A 15,820-nucleotide genomic window follows, 5' to 3' on the forward strand; every position below is an offset into this window, starting at 1 on the left:
GGGACTTAGTCAATTTCTTAAGGCTTAGGGCTTAAATCTCTATTGTAGACTGGGACTTATAGGCTCTCTTTGCTGAGCTCTGACGCCGCCATTTTATAGGAAAAAAAAATTGAAAATTTTGTGAATACATTTCAAAGTATATACAATAAAGGCCTTAAAACAGCTTTTATATTCCATTCATTATATTCCTATAAAAACTTGTCTGGCCGGTTTTCCGGGCGCTAGAGTGGCATCACTCCTTAACTCACTTTTTCCTCATTCTTAAAAGGAGCCTAAAGCCCGTATCAGACTACGGATTGGGATTGGGATTAGATTGAAATTTAACCAATCACAGTAAAGTTTATTAATCTCAAGTTCAGTAACTTTTACTCTGATTGGTCAAATTTCAATCAATCTCAATTTCAATTCGTAGTCAATACGAGAGTTTTAGAGGGTCTACCATAATTGAAGCCAGCGGCACACGATTCTATTTTTCCTACTGGATTGCTTGCGATTTAGTAAATTACTGGAAATCCTGAGTGCTGAGTGGTACAATTAAGCCTATTATAGGCTTCACACCATGGACGTAAGAATATATGGACGGAGCGTAATGTAGGATTTAGGACGAGGGGACCCAAGCGAGCGCGGTGAGGGGAAATTGGGTGGCGGCCATATGTGATGACTAGCAGAGATCGCACGGTCGCATAGGGAGGGGATGACGCACACAAGCGAGCGACCGTGTCCGTGTGCGCACAGACACGGTCGCTCGGACAGCACTGCCTCGTGGTAGTGTCGCCGCCATATGTGATGACTACTTTTCCCCTCACTGCTCTGGCTCGGCCCCCGCTAACTTACACTCCGTCCATATATTCTTACGTCCATGCTTCACACAATGCCAGGCAACAGGCAACAGGAACAGGGAATAGAATTTCTGACGCGTTGGATTGGTTGGTAGAAAATTTCTGACGAATCCAACGCGTCAAAAATTCTATTCTCTATTCCTATTGCCTGTTGCCTGGCATTGTGTGATAGGCTTTAGGCTTTAGAAATTCTATTCCCTGGGGCCCGATTCTTGAATTCATTCGAAGAAGAAACGTATACGAAAACTCTGCTCTGACAGAAAAGTTGAAAGTCTATTGGTTAAAGCCATGCGAGTAGCCAATCAACTTGCAACTTTTCTGTAAGAGCAGAATTTTCGCATACGTTTCTCCTTCGAATAAATTCAAGAATCGAGCCCCTGTTCCTGTTGCCTGGCATTGTGTTTGGGCCTTTAGAACAAATGTCCGTGCGTTCCTAAACTCGTTCGGGAAGGAAGAAGCCCACATTCGATACCTAACCAAACTACGCTGTAAACCATTGTATACACCATTGTTGTTTAAACTGTGACCTAACCTCCCTGAAACAGCGATTTGTACCGCGCCACGGTGCTGACCCGTTCGAGGTGTACATTCTCCTCCGGAACGTACATTCGCAACAATCTGTGCAAATCAGTGACACCCAGTCATGTACTCTATATGCAAGAGCACTCATCCCGCGACGGGAGTCGAACACGCGATCACGTGCCACTTTTTCAACCGCACGGAGAAGTGCCTCGTTGTCGCCGGCGCGAATGTCATACGGGTGTTCCGCCTGATTCCCGACGTCGACATAACGAAACGGGAGAAGTACACAGGTACACCTTGCAATCTCAATTTTTCCACACGTCGCTCCCCTCGGAGCGGAACATATATTCGTGTATAAAGGAATTCCTTCCGTCGTTGCAGAAATGCGCCCCCCTAAAATGAAGCTGGAGTGCCTGGCGCAGTATACGCTGCACGGAAACATCATGTCCATGCAGGCCGTTCATCTCATTGGGTCGCAGAGGGATTCCCTGCTGCTCAGCTTCCGCGACGCCAAGCTGTCCGTTGTCGAGTACGACCAGGACATTCACGACCTCAGGACCGTGTCGTTGCATTACTTTGAAGAGGAAGAGATAAAGGTTGCAACTTTTTACAGCAAGTCTTCTGTCTATTTCTAGCGCTACAATCCAAGTCGCACTCGGGTTTCCTATAATTCTTTGCCTCCAATAATCCAAGGCCTTTTTGAAGGTTTCAAGATAGAATCTATTTTTCCGGGAGTAGATTGTTAGCCTATTTCCAACCGCCCGCAGGACCAAGTCTCAAAAAGGTGGACACTCGGTAATTGCGAGACGTGTTCTCGGTTGGACTTGAACTTGGGTCTTTTAATTTATTTGTTTACTGCATCTCTCGGTGCTCGCCATGTGCTAGATTTATTTCATTCTGGAGAATTAAGCTTTATTTTTGCAGTTATTATTAGAGGAAAGTCCTCTATTATGGGATAGGATTCTAATGTGAGATAGTAGGTTTTCAACGTCCAAATTCAATGACAAATCTTTTTTCGCAACGATTACACAATTTAACAATGAATTTTCCACTAAACAGATTTCCCTCCGAGGGCAATAAATTCGCGATGGAACCAACAGATGATGCCTATTAATTTAGCAGAAACGCTGCTATCTCATGTTGGGAGTCTATCTCATAATAGAAGACTCATCTATTATTTTTTAGTTCCGTTTGGGACGTTGAGCGGTTCGCACGTCTTCTGGCTGAAGAAAAAAAAATTTTTGATACTCGCGGGTTGCATCATCCAATAGGGATTGCATCATCCCGCGCGAGGTCCGGTAGTTGGGCCTCTGCATTGTGTGGCATCAAAAACGTGATTACACGATAAGATATTTACACCATCAAGACTATTGGTTCGTCGTGGCCGTATCGGCTCAGTGATTGAGCCGGGAGCCAATAAACTAGAAGAAGTCATTCTTCAAGGAATGACCGTAATCTTAGTTCCAGTCACGTAGAGATTAAATGTGTTTAAGATACTTTGTTTCTATCATATTTTTCCATTAAAAATATCTAATAAGAAATAAATTTTGGGCGACCTTAACTGGCACGTGTTAAATAAATTCAAAAAATTCAGTTATTGCCGAAAAAAATTTATAATTATGACACCACTTTCGAACTTTTATTAATTTACCTCTTACATGTGCTTCATTATTTATTAAGAAAATTGCTCGAAAAGGACCAGAACCCATGGTCAAAACGGTGCTGTATATTTTTTGAATTTGTTAAACACGTACCAGTTAAGGTCGACCAGAATTTATTTATTGTTATTTATTACTAGCGACCTAAAGAAATTTCGAGATTTAAAATATCTAATGTCTATGCGGAACAATTATAGAAACTGAATCTGGATATTTTGCTTGACAAACGATTGCTCTAACACCGAGCAAATGTATCGAGCTTGCATTTCATTTGTCTAGGATGGCTGGACGAATCATCATCATATACCAATAGTAAGGGTTGACCCTGAGGGAAGGTGCGCAGTGATGCTGATATTCGGTAGAAAACTGGTCGTGCTGCCCTTTCGTAAGGATCCTAGTCTTGACGACGGCGATTTACTTGACACCGCGAAATTATCGTCTTCCAATAAGACTCCGATACTGTCCTCGTACATGATAGTATTGAAAACACTGGAGGAGAAGATGGATAATGTGATAGACTTGCAGTTTTTGCATGGATATTACGAGCCTACGTTATTAATTTTATACGAGCCAGTAAGAACGTTCTCAGGGTAAGGACGGGTTTTACATTTATTACATATAAATAAGAGATTATGTTGCCACCAGTCGTAGACTATTGTGATCTGTGTACACAGGCGTACCGCGGTGAGACAGGATACTTGTGCAATGGTTGCCATATCTTTGAATATTCAGCAGAGGGTCCATCCTATCATCTGGTCTGTCTCCAACTTGCCGTTTGACTGTTATCAAGCTGTACCCGTGAAGAAACCGCTGGGTGGCACCTTGATAATGGCAGTCAACTCGCTTATTTATTTGAATCAAAGCATACCACCTTATGGGGTATCGCTTAACAGTTTAGCAGACACAAGCACAAATTTCCCACTAAGTAAGCGGAATTTTTTATAGTATTATACAGGGTATTCGAAACGAATGATCCATGTATTAATTTCTAAACATATTACCTTGTTTTATCTTTGCAGAACCGCAGGAAGGAGTGAAGATGAGTTTGGAAGGAGCGCAGGTCGCATTTATATCTGCGGATCGTTTAGTTATTTCATTGAAAAGTGGAGAACTCTACGTTTTGTCCCTCTTTGCCGACAGTATGCGATCTGTGCGTGGATTCCACTTTGATAAGGCTGCTGCTAGTGTACTAACATCATGTGTAAGCATGCGTACTTCATTTTTAATTGCTATACAAAATCAACCGGTTCTACAGCCCCACGTGGGCCCTGACCTTTACAACAAATTGCCTTCATCCGAGGCTCATTTGTATTCGCGAGATTTGTATTCGCAACAGACAATTTTTAGTAAGGGGTTGTTAGTCTCTCGCCAACCCCCTTTTTGGAGGACAGGATACTCTCGGTAGTTCTCTCCGAGAGAGAGGTAGCGTCCGAAAAAAACAGCGATATCCGTGGGTGGATTTGAACTCTGATTTTCTCGTTGATTCGTTTACTAAGCAGCGCACATTTCTCTGCGCCATGCTCGCCACACGCTGTACAAAATACGTGTGCAAATATCTATCCTTTCATTACCACTTACGTGCTTACGTTACATATTTGTTATGTTTTAGGTGTGCATGTGCGAGGATAATTATCTTTTCCTCGGTTCTCGACTTGGTAATTCGTTACTATTACGATTCACGGAGAAGGAGCCAGAGACTTTGCAAAATCTCAACGGTGGTGACATCAGCATTGAAGAGAATGAGAGTGAGGAAACTCCGGCTAAGAAGGCGAAGCAAGACTTTCTCGGCGACTGGATGGCGTCGGATGTATTGGATATCAAGGATCCAGAAGAGTTAGAAGTGTATGGTAGCGAGACTCACACTTCCATTCAGATAACTTCATATATTTTTGAGGTATCAGCTTTTTTTACTTTACACGAGCGATCCTTCTTTGTTGTTTATTAATTTCTATTTATTTTTTGTGTATAATTCGCAATTAATTTTTTATCCATAGGTATGTGACAGTTTATTGAACATTGGACCATGTGGAAATATTTCCATGGGAGAACCAGCCTTCCTGTCAGAGGAATTTCTACAGAATCAAGATCCCGATGTGGAACTTGTGACGACATCCGGATATGGAAAGAATGGCGCACTTTGCGTATTGCAACACTCTATACGTCCTCAGGTAAGTAATATAGTATACTGATCTTTTATTAAAATTCTATTATTGAAAACAATTAAACTTGCGAATTATAAGATGCCACGTTTACTGAAAGTATAATTGCATTCTTACAAATCTTTGATAAAATTAGGTTGTGACAACATTCGAATTGCCTGGCTGTGAAGACATGTGGACTGTCATTGGCACATTAAATAACGATGAAATCAAGACGGAAGCAGAGGGATCTCACGCTTTCTTGATATTGAGTCAAGAAGATTCAACTATGGTATAATAGTACTATATTTATGTATAGATAGATGAAAATTAAGACTTGATTTGTAATACAACTTATTCACAGATTCTGCAAACCGGTCAAGAGATTAATGAGGTAGATCAGAGTGGATTTAATACACAGGGAAGTACAGTATTTGCCGGCAATCTCGGCGCTAACCGATACATCGTGCAGGTTACTCAAATGGGAGTGCGTCTTTTGCAAGGCATTGAACAAGTATGTATATTAATCCCTAAATATTCATTTGATTGATTTTATTAATAATATTTTTTATGAAAAAAATTAATTTCATATAAAGCCTTTATTGTTATAATTTGATATTAGAATACTCGCTATCTTTATTAATTGACAATTCTCAGTTTATGAAATATGATTTATCGCAAATTTGAATATTTTATATATTTTTTTATTAAATATTTGCAAACTTGGGAGCAAATTTTGCAAACGTGGGAAAAAATAAACGATATTTTTATAGTTGCTTTAATTTATATACATTGTTGATTTCTTAATTAATTTTATTGCCAAATAAATACATTAGCATTTTTCTACAATACAAAAACTTTCATTATATGTTTTATTAATTACAGATCCAACATATGCCTATAGATCTTGGCTGTCCAATTGTGCATGCAAGTTGTGCCGATCCGTACGTAGCGTTGCTCTCGGAAGATGGACAAGTTATGTTATTGACCCTAAGAGAAGTAAGAGGCACAGCAAGATTGCATGCTCAAGCTGCCAATCTACTGTTTGTAAGTTTAGTTTTATGATTAATATTACATAAATAATACACGAATTGTTCTTAAAATCTATATCATTGGTGTATGCGTGTGTTTAGCGGCCTCAAATAGAGGCCTTGTGCGCTTACAGAGACGTAAGCGGGATTTTTACAACGCAATTGCCTGAGAATGCGGAAGACGAGCAGACTGAAGAAGAGTACAATGTAGAGGAGCCGTCCGTACTTAGCAATATCGACAATGAAGATGATCTGTTGTACGGTGATGCTCCAGCATTCCAAATGCCCGCGCCATCATATTCAAAAGCGGCGGATGGAACTACTAAAAAATTACCTTGGTAAAATTTCTGTTTAGTTACTTCTAAAGTGTTTGGTCGAACTTTATTACTACATTAAACAAACTTCATTGCTATATTAAACATTATTTTTATTAAATTAGAATTTTAAAAGACGAAAATTATTTGGCCAAGTACTTTAAGTTTTTAAAAGCATGTTATTTCTCTGATGTAAAAAGGATAAGGATCAGTATACATTTTCGTGATACGCATTTTTATAATAGGTGGCAAAGGCATTTGCAAGAAATTAAGTCCACGTACTGGCTACTTGTATATAGAGACAGTGGAACGCTGGAAATTTACTCCTTGCCTGATTTACGATTGTCTTACCTTATTCGCAACTTTGGCTACGGCCAGCATGTATTGCACGATAGTATGGAGTCCACGACTTTGCAATCAACGCCACTCAATGAGATTCCTCACCCTGATATGCAGGTAATTTATCTACGAATGTGTCTCTTTATATGTGGAAATTTTCAAAATCTTGTGCTCTTAGCAAATATCTATTTTGATAGGTCCGTGAAATTCTGATAGTCGCTCTAGGACATCATGGAAACCGGCCGATGCTCTTAGTGCGCCTCGATGCGGAGTTACAAATCTATCAAGCTTACAGGTATCCAAAGGGATATCTGAAACTGAGGTTTAAGAAATTGGACCATGGAATAATCCCGGGGCGTTTAAGGTTCGAGTAATTCTAACATATATGATACTATCTTCTCTAATAAGAATAATAATTATATTTCCATTAAAATGAAGGTTGTGAGAAAAAAAGTACTCTTTTACTTAGATTATTGCAATCTTTAACTGAATTTCCTCCGCAGTCCGAGACCCAAGGAAGAAGATATTCCAAGAAACACAAGCGACACTCGTATCTGTGTGATGCGTTACTTTAGTAACATCGCCGGGTACAATGGAGTATTTATCTGCAGCGATTATCCGCATTGGATATTTTTGACCGGACGCGGAGAATTACGCACGCATCCAATGGGCATCGATGGCTCCGTCACATCTTTCGCTGCTTTTAATAATATTAACTGCCCCCAAGGTTTCCTGTACTTTAATAGAAAGGTATAATATTGTTTTTGATATACATATGTCAGGAACCTTAACGAGATAAAATATGACACGGATCTCATTTTCCAGGAGGAGCTACGGATATGCGTTTTGCCAACTCACTTGTCTTACGACGCTCCGTGGCCAGTTAGGAAGGTCCCTTTGCGATGTACCCCGCATTTTGTCACGTATCATCTCGAAAGCAAAACCTACTGCGTTATAACGAGCACATCGGAACCTCTGAAAAGCTACTACAGATTTAACGGCGAAGACAAGGTATTGACAAAAATTTTATCTTTTAATTTTCCAGAATATTTATTAATATCTATTAATGTGTATCAAGTATTTACGGTATTAAATTTAGAGACGACACTAAAAATTTGAATATTGACGTTTTTTTTTATCGATTAGGAATTTACGGAAGAGGAGCGTCCGGAAAGATTTCTTTATCCGTCTCAAGAACAATTTTCCATAGTACTATTTTCTCCAGTTTCGTGGGAAACTATTCCCAATACAAAAATTGAGCTGGACCAATGGGAACATGTCACTTGTTTAAAGAATGTATCTCTGGCATATGAAGGTACAAGATCTGGTTTGAAAGGTTACATAGTGTTAGGAACAAATTATAATTACGGCGAAGATATCACAAGCAGAGGACGAGTGAGTACTATATTTATATATAGAAAATATGATTGGTTTGATCAATTAATGATTTTATGTTTGAAATTTTCAGATACTTATATTTGACATAATTGAAGTAGTACCTGAGCCTGGCCAGCCATTAACTAAAAATAGATTCAAACAGATTTATGCGAAGGAACAAAAGGGACCTATAACTGCTATAACACAAGTATCAGGATTCTTAGTCTCAGCTGTGGGACAAAAGGTATTCCCTCTCGATTCACTTCCACAAGAATCGCATCCATTGCAAGTGGCGTTAAAAATTGTTTCGTTGCAGATATATATTTGGCAATTGAAAGATAACGATCTCGTTGGTGTCGCTTTTATTGATACCCAAATCTACATCCATCAAATGTTAAGTATTAAAAGTCTTATTCTGATAGCCGACGTCTACAAATCCATTAGTTTACTACGGTTTCAGGAAGAATATAGGACGCTCTCTCTTGTCAGCAGGGTGAGTGTGTTGTAATAACTTTAGACGTATATCAATTACATATTTGTGAATGCATTCAAAGTATACAATCTATTTTTGTTATAGGACTTTAGACCTGCGGAAGTATATACGATAGAGTATTTGATTGATAACGCAAATTTGGGTTTTGTTGTTGCCGATGAGGAGAGCAATTTAGCTTTATTTATGTATCAACCGGAGTCCAGGGAAAGTCTGGGAGGTCAAAAGCTAATTAGAAAGGCGGATTTTCATCTAGGGCAGAAAGTAAATACTTTCTTTCGTATTAAATGTAGAGTCACCGATCCTGCAAATGACAAGAAGCAGTTTTCCGGTGCTGATAAAAGACACGTTACTATGTACGGTAAGTTGAAATGCGTATCTTAGAAATAGCGATAACTTTTCAACGGAATATTGTTGAAATGCTCAAGTGCTTTTTGCATGCAAATGTATCTCTTCTTACGTTTTAGCATCGTTGGACGGCAGTCTTGGTTACATTCTACCAGTACCAGAAAAAACATATAGAAGATTGCTTATGTTACAAAACGTGCTGGTCACGCATATCTGTCACATCGCCGGCTTAAATCCGAAAGCTTATCGGCAAGTTTCAATTATAATTATACAGATATTATATTTGCTACTTACTAGAAATTGCCGAGAATATTATTAACGTATATAAAATCTTTTCTTTCATGTAGCACGTACAAGAGTTACATACGAAATCAAGGAAATCCAGCAAGAGGCATCATTGATGGTGATTTGGTTTGGCGTTACCTCTTCTTACCCAACAATGAGAAAGCAGATTTGGCCAAGAAAATTGGAACGCGCGTTCAAGAGATTATTGAAGATATTATCGAGATCGATCGACAAACTGCCCACTTTTAATTGCAATTGTTGTATTATATTTACATGTATAGTATTTTTGTATTGAATATAGCGTAATATAAACTTTACCTGTAACATTATTAAATGTTACATGCATGCAACAGTATGTACATCCTGAAATTATCACAAAATTGCACAATTATCTTGCAATTGTTTAATTTAATTCATACATCATGTTGGTCGAACCTAAATTTATTGCACTTTATTATCAAGTAATAACGGAGAGGTATAATTTATTATATTTTATTACATTTTATATATAAAAAATAGCATTTTATGGTAATTTTTTACAATGGTAACTTTTAGGCTGATGAATTTATTTATGCACAGGCAAACTAATTAATAGAAATATTGTTTGTGTCACTGCGAAGACATATCTTTCTAAATGCATCAATCATTTATATCGGCCTCGTCATTGGCTAGAAAGAGTATCATCGGAAGACGGTTAACTTTACGAAGAGAAACTCAAGCATGTACGTACTAGTCAAAGATTTTGTAATTAATATGTACACATGTAAAATAAAATTTATCAATTTTTTAAATAAATGTATGATTCACGTAAAGATAATTATGAGAAAGTTTTACTATAAACTAAAACTTCTCTGAGATTACGCAGTTTCATGCTACTTATTGATCAAACAATTCTTGAAAGCTAGCCATATCAGTCAAGTCGCTTGAAACACGTTCTCTTTTTCTTCTTCTCATATTTCTTTAAAAGAATTGTAAAGAATTCAAAGTTACAGATTTTCTGAGGTATCAGTAAGTATCTTAGTATTAATTTCTGCCTCTATTTAACAATCAATATTTAACATTCGATTTTAATATACACTCAGTGCCTATTGAACCGTCGTTGTTAGAAAGAAGACTTTACGAAGCGTTCGATGTGTTTGATAATGCAAGGAGTGGAGAGGTAGATGTTAGAGATTTGGGAACTATAATTAGAGCGTTAGGTAATGTTTGCATAATAATTCTAATATTTACATACGTTTCTTTTGTAAAACAATTTCTTCTACATTACTTAACAGGATGTGTCATCACGGAAGCTGAGTTACAAGAAATACAAGTAGAGGTAGAAGACGTTGAAAATAATTGTGTGCCACTAAACAGATTCGTAGAATACATGAGCAAAGCGATAAACGAACGCAAGTACGTTCAACTAAAATCCTTTTCGTTACCAGAATAAGTAGATGCATCGGAAAATGGATAATTAATATAACATAGTAACTATCTTGTTTACAACTTGTTTCGATATGTAGGTTCAAACCAGCAGAACCAGAAGAATTGTTGAAAGCGTTCCAATTATTAGATCCTGAGAATCGCGGATATATCATGAAAGAGGATTTAGAGAAATCAATTATGGAAATTGGGGAACCGTTTACAAAGGAAGAAGTGGCCGATATGATGGCCGTAGCCTGCGACCCCGAAACTGGAAAAATCAATTACGAGCATTACATCAATTTGCTAATTGTGCGTAAAAATAGATTTTTTTTCCAACAGGAGTATACATTTTATCTGAAAGAACTGTCGCGTTATTAAATCTATCGTTTGAGATGTTTATTCCAAGACGATATAAAAATTACAGGTAAAAATTCCCGAAGATATTAACGTATATAATATTGTTGATGAAATGGAAGCTGCGCAATTAGCAGAAATGCGTAAAAGGCGCAGATGGGAAAGCATGATCTTTAAGGCAGACATTACCTGACCCAAAAAAATATATATAATAAAAATAGTCATTAAAAAGTGACAATAATTTATATGGAAGGAATGCGATATCAATATAAGAAATGTTAAAATCTGTGATTACAGAAAAGTTATAAATTTATTTTATCATATAAACACATTTCCAAAAAATACATTTTATCCATATTTGTATCTAACATTGATAAAAATATAATATTGATATACATAATGCCTATAAGTAACACCTGTATGATGTTGGGAATAGCAAGAATATTAGGAATATCAAAAGAATTAAACAATTTATAACTTGGAGAATATTGGAGGATCACCTCTAGCAGCTTGCGCCATAGTTGCGTTCAAAAAATCTTCACTCTGAAGCATTGCCTTATTCTGCATCACCTATCGAAACAAATTCCAAAAATGTATTGTCGCACACAACAATCCTCCAAGTATGAGCAATTATTTCATGTGTACACTTATAACTAATAATATATTTTTATTATATAATTTCAGGTGGAATAAACAGGAGGAAGCACTTACAATATGATCTAATCCTTCCTGGACGGAATGGTCTCTGGAGTACACCAAGCTCATTTTTGAACCTTGCACCCCAACTGGACTCTTACTTGCGATATCTTCAGCAACTTCTATTGATTTGTTTAACAAGCTGAGAAGACACGAATGTCATATTAATTCATATCACTCTGCTCGAACAATCGCCACAAGCTTATATCTGTTACTTCACCTCTCTTCATTGTCCAACATGCGGCTTATAAATCCACTTTCCAGTGCTTCGGTAGCCGGATACTTTCGTGCCGTGTAGACAAGCTCTCTCGCCAAGCTGTCGGATCCCACAACTTTTGGAAATCTCTGAAGCGTGCCTACGTCGGCCGCCATGCCTATATCGACCTCCTTTATTTGGAAATACGCATTAGAAGAAGCGTAGCGTATATCAGCCGCGGATATCATGTCCACGCCTGCGCCAATGCATGCACCGTGCACAGCGGCTATCACAGGTTTCGAGCACTGTCAAAATAACATTGCGCCGTTATTTTAATAATTGTTTGAGTAGAATCTCACTAACGTCCAGCTCAACTTTAACTTGTTTAGTCCTTAGTCCCTTTCGAAAGAGACGAAGCATGAACTAAACTAGATGAAAAGTTAAGCTTAATTCAATCTTTGTCTCTTTCCAACTCTTAGAAACGGGCAAACCATAAGTTAAAATTAAGCGTTGGTGAGACAGGTCCTGAGTTAAAGAAACAATGGCACGATCTCTCGGTGAGAGCTACAGAAGGTGCAAATCGTACTTAATATATCTTCGCTAATTGTACCTTGCGAATACCTTTTCTAAAGCGGTAAACGAATCTTGATAATCCTTAATTTTGTGCTCTAGTACTTTGCATTTGCGCGCGATATCCTCGTGTTCCGCTACGCTCTGACCTAATTCCAACATCCCCTGTAGATCAATTCCTGCCATCAGATTGTCAGATTAGAAAGTGAAGTTGCTTTCGGCAACTTTACCCAGATGGATATACATATAAGACATCATTATATTTCTTTCACAATTTACCCGCGCAAAACACTCTGCCAGCGCCCGACAGGATGACTACCCTACAATCTGGATTCGTCGATAATCCATCGAAACATTCCTTGAATTCTCTAAATAGAAATTATCCACGAGTATGTAAGCGCTTTGCGATGCAAAACAGGGCCGACAATTGAGAGACCACCTACCTCCACATAGTCGGATTTATTGCATTCAGTTTCTCCGGTCTGTTCAACTTGACCATGTAAACAAACGGTTTAGGAGTGGATACCGCTAATGTTTTGTACGTCGACATCTCTGTTGAGTATCTCAGCGCGGTGGCAGCTTGTAAATCTGCAAGGTGAATCAATAACAAAGACATTATCGCATGACAACTGCAATGGATCTCTATAACTAAGCCTGGGCCTTGTATTCTTAAGTCATAAGACAGTTGTTGTACGTTACTTTAAGACAAAGATTTTAAACATAAGACATTGTCTCAAGAGTACAAGACAGCTATTCTGCCCCAAGATTTTCGAGTGACTGAGACTGTTTAAACCAAGAAATGTGAGGGAGAAAAATTACATAATTGACTGAAGATGTACAAAAAATCATGAGAATACTTTTAAACAGCATACTGAAGAGATTTGAAAAAAAGGGACTAGATATCTATGCAACTCACGTTTTCCAATTGATCCCGACAATCTATTCTTGATAATATTTATTGCCATGACAAGCGTTTATCAGGCAAGGTAAAGCGTTAAGCTGAATATCTATTATCGTATGAATATTACGCGAAAGAAAAAAAGGTACAAAGTGCAACGGTGTATTTATACGTATACAAAAACATATACGCCCAGTGTGACACACTAATGCAACATCACAAGTTTATATTATCGCTGGTCTGTTCTCTCTAGCTGAACTTGCTGCACCAGTTCAGAGTCTATCTTTCTCTTTCCAATGTAGAGGGAAGTGGATAGAGACGTTCCAATCAGAGTCTGGCGTAGTATCCGCCATTTTTCGTCAAATTCCTGCGAGAGAGAAAGATATACATTTTTATAGAGTACCTCTAGTGAGAGTATGGACAACGTCCGACATTAACAGGGAAACTGTGGCGCGCTTTTCAAATTCATTTCTGTGATATTTTTCAATTGCAAGCCTCTTCATATAGGCTGTATCCCGATATTCACTGCCAGTGAAAATCTATAATGAACGTGACGTAAAGTATGGATTTTTAGTACTGGTAATGAATATCTGAACGCAGCCACATTAACTTCTACATATGAATCTGAAATAAGTATAAATTTTTAGAAAATTCGTTTAACATAAAATAAATGAAAGGAAAATTAATAAAATAAGAATTAAAAAGATATTTATTTTTATTTTATATTATTATGCATTGCGACACTCTTACTAGCAAAAGTATTATTTTGTTTTATTACAGGTATCACAGACATAAGTTTCAGTCTTATAGTAATAAATTTATTAATAATTTTTTGTTTTAAATAATGACAATCAGGAATATTAAACTGTAATTCCTGACAACGGATAACATAAAATTCTTTTACATCAAATGACTTAACATTTCGTACATTTTCATAATAAAACCGAAAAATTTTTTCCATATCTAAAATAAAATTAAAAGTAACTTCATTAACAAAAAAAAGAGTATTTTCTTTAAAACATCGCAGTCGTGTTATTTCTGCATATGGAAATGCAGTAGGATTTCTACTACCTATTGCACAAATACAATTCTCACATATATTGCACTTTTTCATAATTTTATTAATTATATGTCCTCCTAAGTGATAAAGACAATTCAATGTCATGTTGTTAAAAATAACATTTTCATTATCACAAATTTCAATTGCACTTGTTAGTGTTATTTGGTTATTGTTTAAATCTTTGGCATCAGCTTTATTTCTTTGAGAATTTTTATTTTGTTTTGACATTGTATCTAAAAACTCTGAAAAAAATTCCCTATCATCTTGTTCGTAACTACCTGTTTTTACATGTTTCATGTATTGTATAACTGTAATCAACTTTAAATCGTTTTTAAATTGAACGGCGTTTGGTATTACGTGTTTACTGCGTACAATAGAAAATAAATTTTCTAAACAATCTTGTGAAAATCTTCCACTCAAAACAAAATTGAAACCTTCTTTATCTAATAAATATTTACTAAGATGAATAACTGATTGAGTTGAAATTATAATTCCTGTTTGAAACGGTTTCCATATTCCCGATTTGCCAACTTTTATTTCTGATATAACTTTAATTACTTGTTCAAGAAAATCAATCGCTGTTTCAAATTTTAGAATGTCACGTTTTCCTAAAGCTAATTGCGGCGTTCTTGAAGTCACTAATTTGTACCATTTTGTGATGAAACTAACAAACCATGCTGTAGTTATGAAATTATATTTGCCTGTATCCTTGCCTACAAAATGTAATGATGTTGCAACAGTATGGTTTAGTACATTTGTGGAACTACTGACTTTCATTTTTTGAAAATGGTTTTTTGTATCTAAAAATTTAATATTTAATTTTGGAGTCAAACTTAACCCAAAATTTAACATTTCTTGTGCTGTACATAAATCTTTTATATCGGATGCTTTAACTATGTTACTTGGTAAGTTATACATATTTACTATTTCTTCTGGAATTATAATAATTTGATTATTTAAAAGACCTTGATTTAAATTTTTAAATGCATGTACACAGTCATGAAAAAAATAAAGATTTCGCGTCTTATCATTGGGATGTGTAGAAAAATTTGTCGTTTTACTATATTTTGAAGCCTTTATTCCGAAGGATTTCCACATCCCCATATTCGCAGCTCCCATGTCACTTGTAACGCCATGAACTCGTAATCCGATATCTTCAGCTTTTCTAATGATTTCACAAATAATTGGATTAAATTTGCTTCCATCTACTGTAGCACCGGTAAGATAATAAGCTACGACCTGTTTCCATCTACTTGCTATTCCGGCCAACATAAATACTAACGCATGAGTTGCTATAT

General features: G+C 36.8%; 3 protein-coding genes across 3 annotated transcripts; 2 read left to right on the forward strand and 1 right to left on the reverse strand.

The window, feature by feature from the left end:
- Window positions 1-1,239: 1,239 nt before the first annotated feature.
- LOC105563438 (cleavage and polyadenylation specificity factor subunit 1) lies at window positions 1,240-9,729 on the forward strand. Its single transcript, XM_012015040.1, has 21 exons — window positions 1,240-1,651; window positions 1,743-1,957; window positions 3,299-3,609; window positions 3,694-3,944; window positions 4,039-4,220; window positions 4,629-4,913; window positions 5,014-5,187; window positions 5,315-5,449; window positions 5,522-5,671; window positions 6,043-6,204; window positions 6,291-6,526; window positions 6,748-6,958; window positions 7,039-7,205; window positions 7,345-7,591; window positions 7,667-7,852; window positions 7,988-8,236; window positions 8,310-8,462; window positions 8,535-8,711; window positions 8,796-9,069; window positions 9,176-9,305; window positions 9,404-9,729. The coding sequence occupies exons 1-21, from the start codon at window positions 1,483-1,485 to the stop codon at window positions 9,588-9,590; spliced, it is 4,251 nt and encodes a 1,416-aa protein (XP_011870430.1). The 5' UTR covers window positions 1,240-1,482; the 3' UTR covers window positions 9,591-9,729.
- Window positions 9,730-10,236: 507 nt separating this feature from the next.
- LOC105563519 (EF-hand calcium-binding domain-containing protein 2-like) lies at window positions 10,237-11,295 on the forward strand. The gene is made up of 5 exons (XM_012015156.1): window positions 10,237-10,349; window positions 10,424-10,540; window positions 10,616-10,736; window positions 10,847-11,057; window positions 11,173-11,295. Coding segments are annotated over exons 1-5 (573 nt in total). The 5' UTR covers window positions 10,237-10,348.
- A 133-nt stretch (window positions 11,296-11,428) lies between these two features.
- On the reverse strand, window positions 11,429-13,732 carry LOC105563439 (delta(3,5)-Delta(2,4)-dienoyl-CoA isomerase, mitochondrial). Its single transcript, XM_012015041.1, has 7 exons — window positions 13,481-13,732; window positions 13,008-13,152; window positions 12,844-12,932; window positions 12,616-12,743; window positions 12,019-12,299; window positions 11,814-11,940; window positions 11,429-11,672 (listed from the first exon to the last, which is right to left on the reverse strand). The coding sequence occupies exons 1-7, from the start codon at window positions 13,527-13,529 to the stop codon at window positions 11,574-11,576; spliced, it is 918 nt and encodes a 305-aa protein (XP_011870431.1). The 5' UTR covers window positions 13,530-13,732; the 3' UTR covers window positions 11,429-11,573.
- Between the last annotated feature and the right edge of the window lie 2,088 nt (window positions 13,733-15,820).

The sequence above is a fragment of the Vollenhovia emeryi genome, unplaced genomic scaffold (assembly GCF_000949405.1).
Source record: "Vollenhovia emeryi isolate VEMERY1.0 unplaced genomic scaffold, V.emery_V1.0 DF939175.1, whole genome shotgun sequence".
Taxonomy (NCBI): Eukaryota; Metazoa; Arthropoda; class Insecta; order Hymenoptera; family Formicidae; genus Vollenhovia; species Vollenhovia emeryi.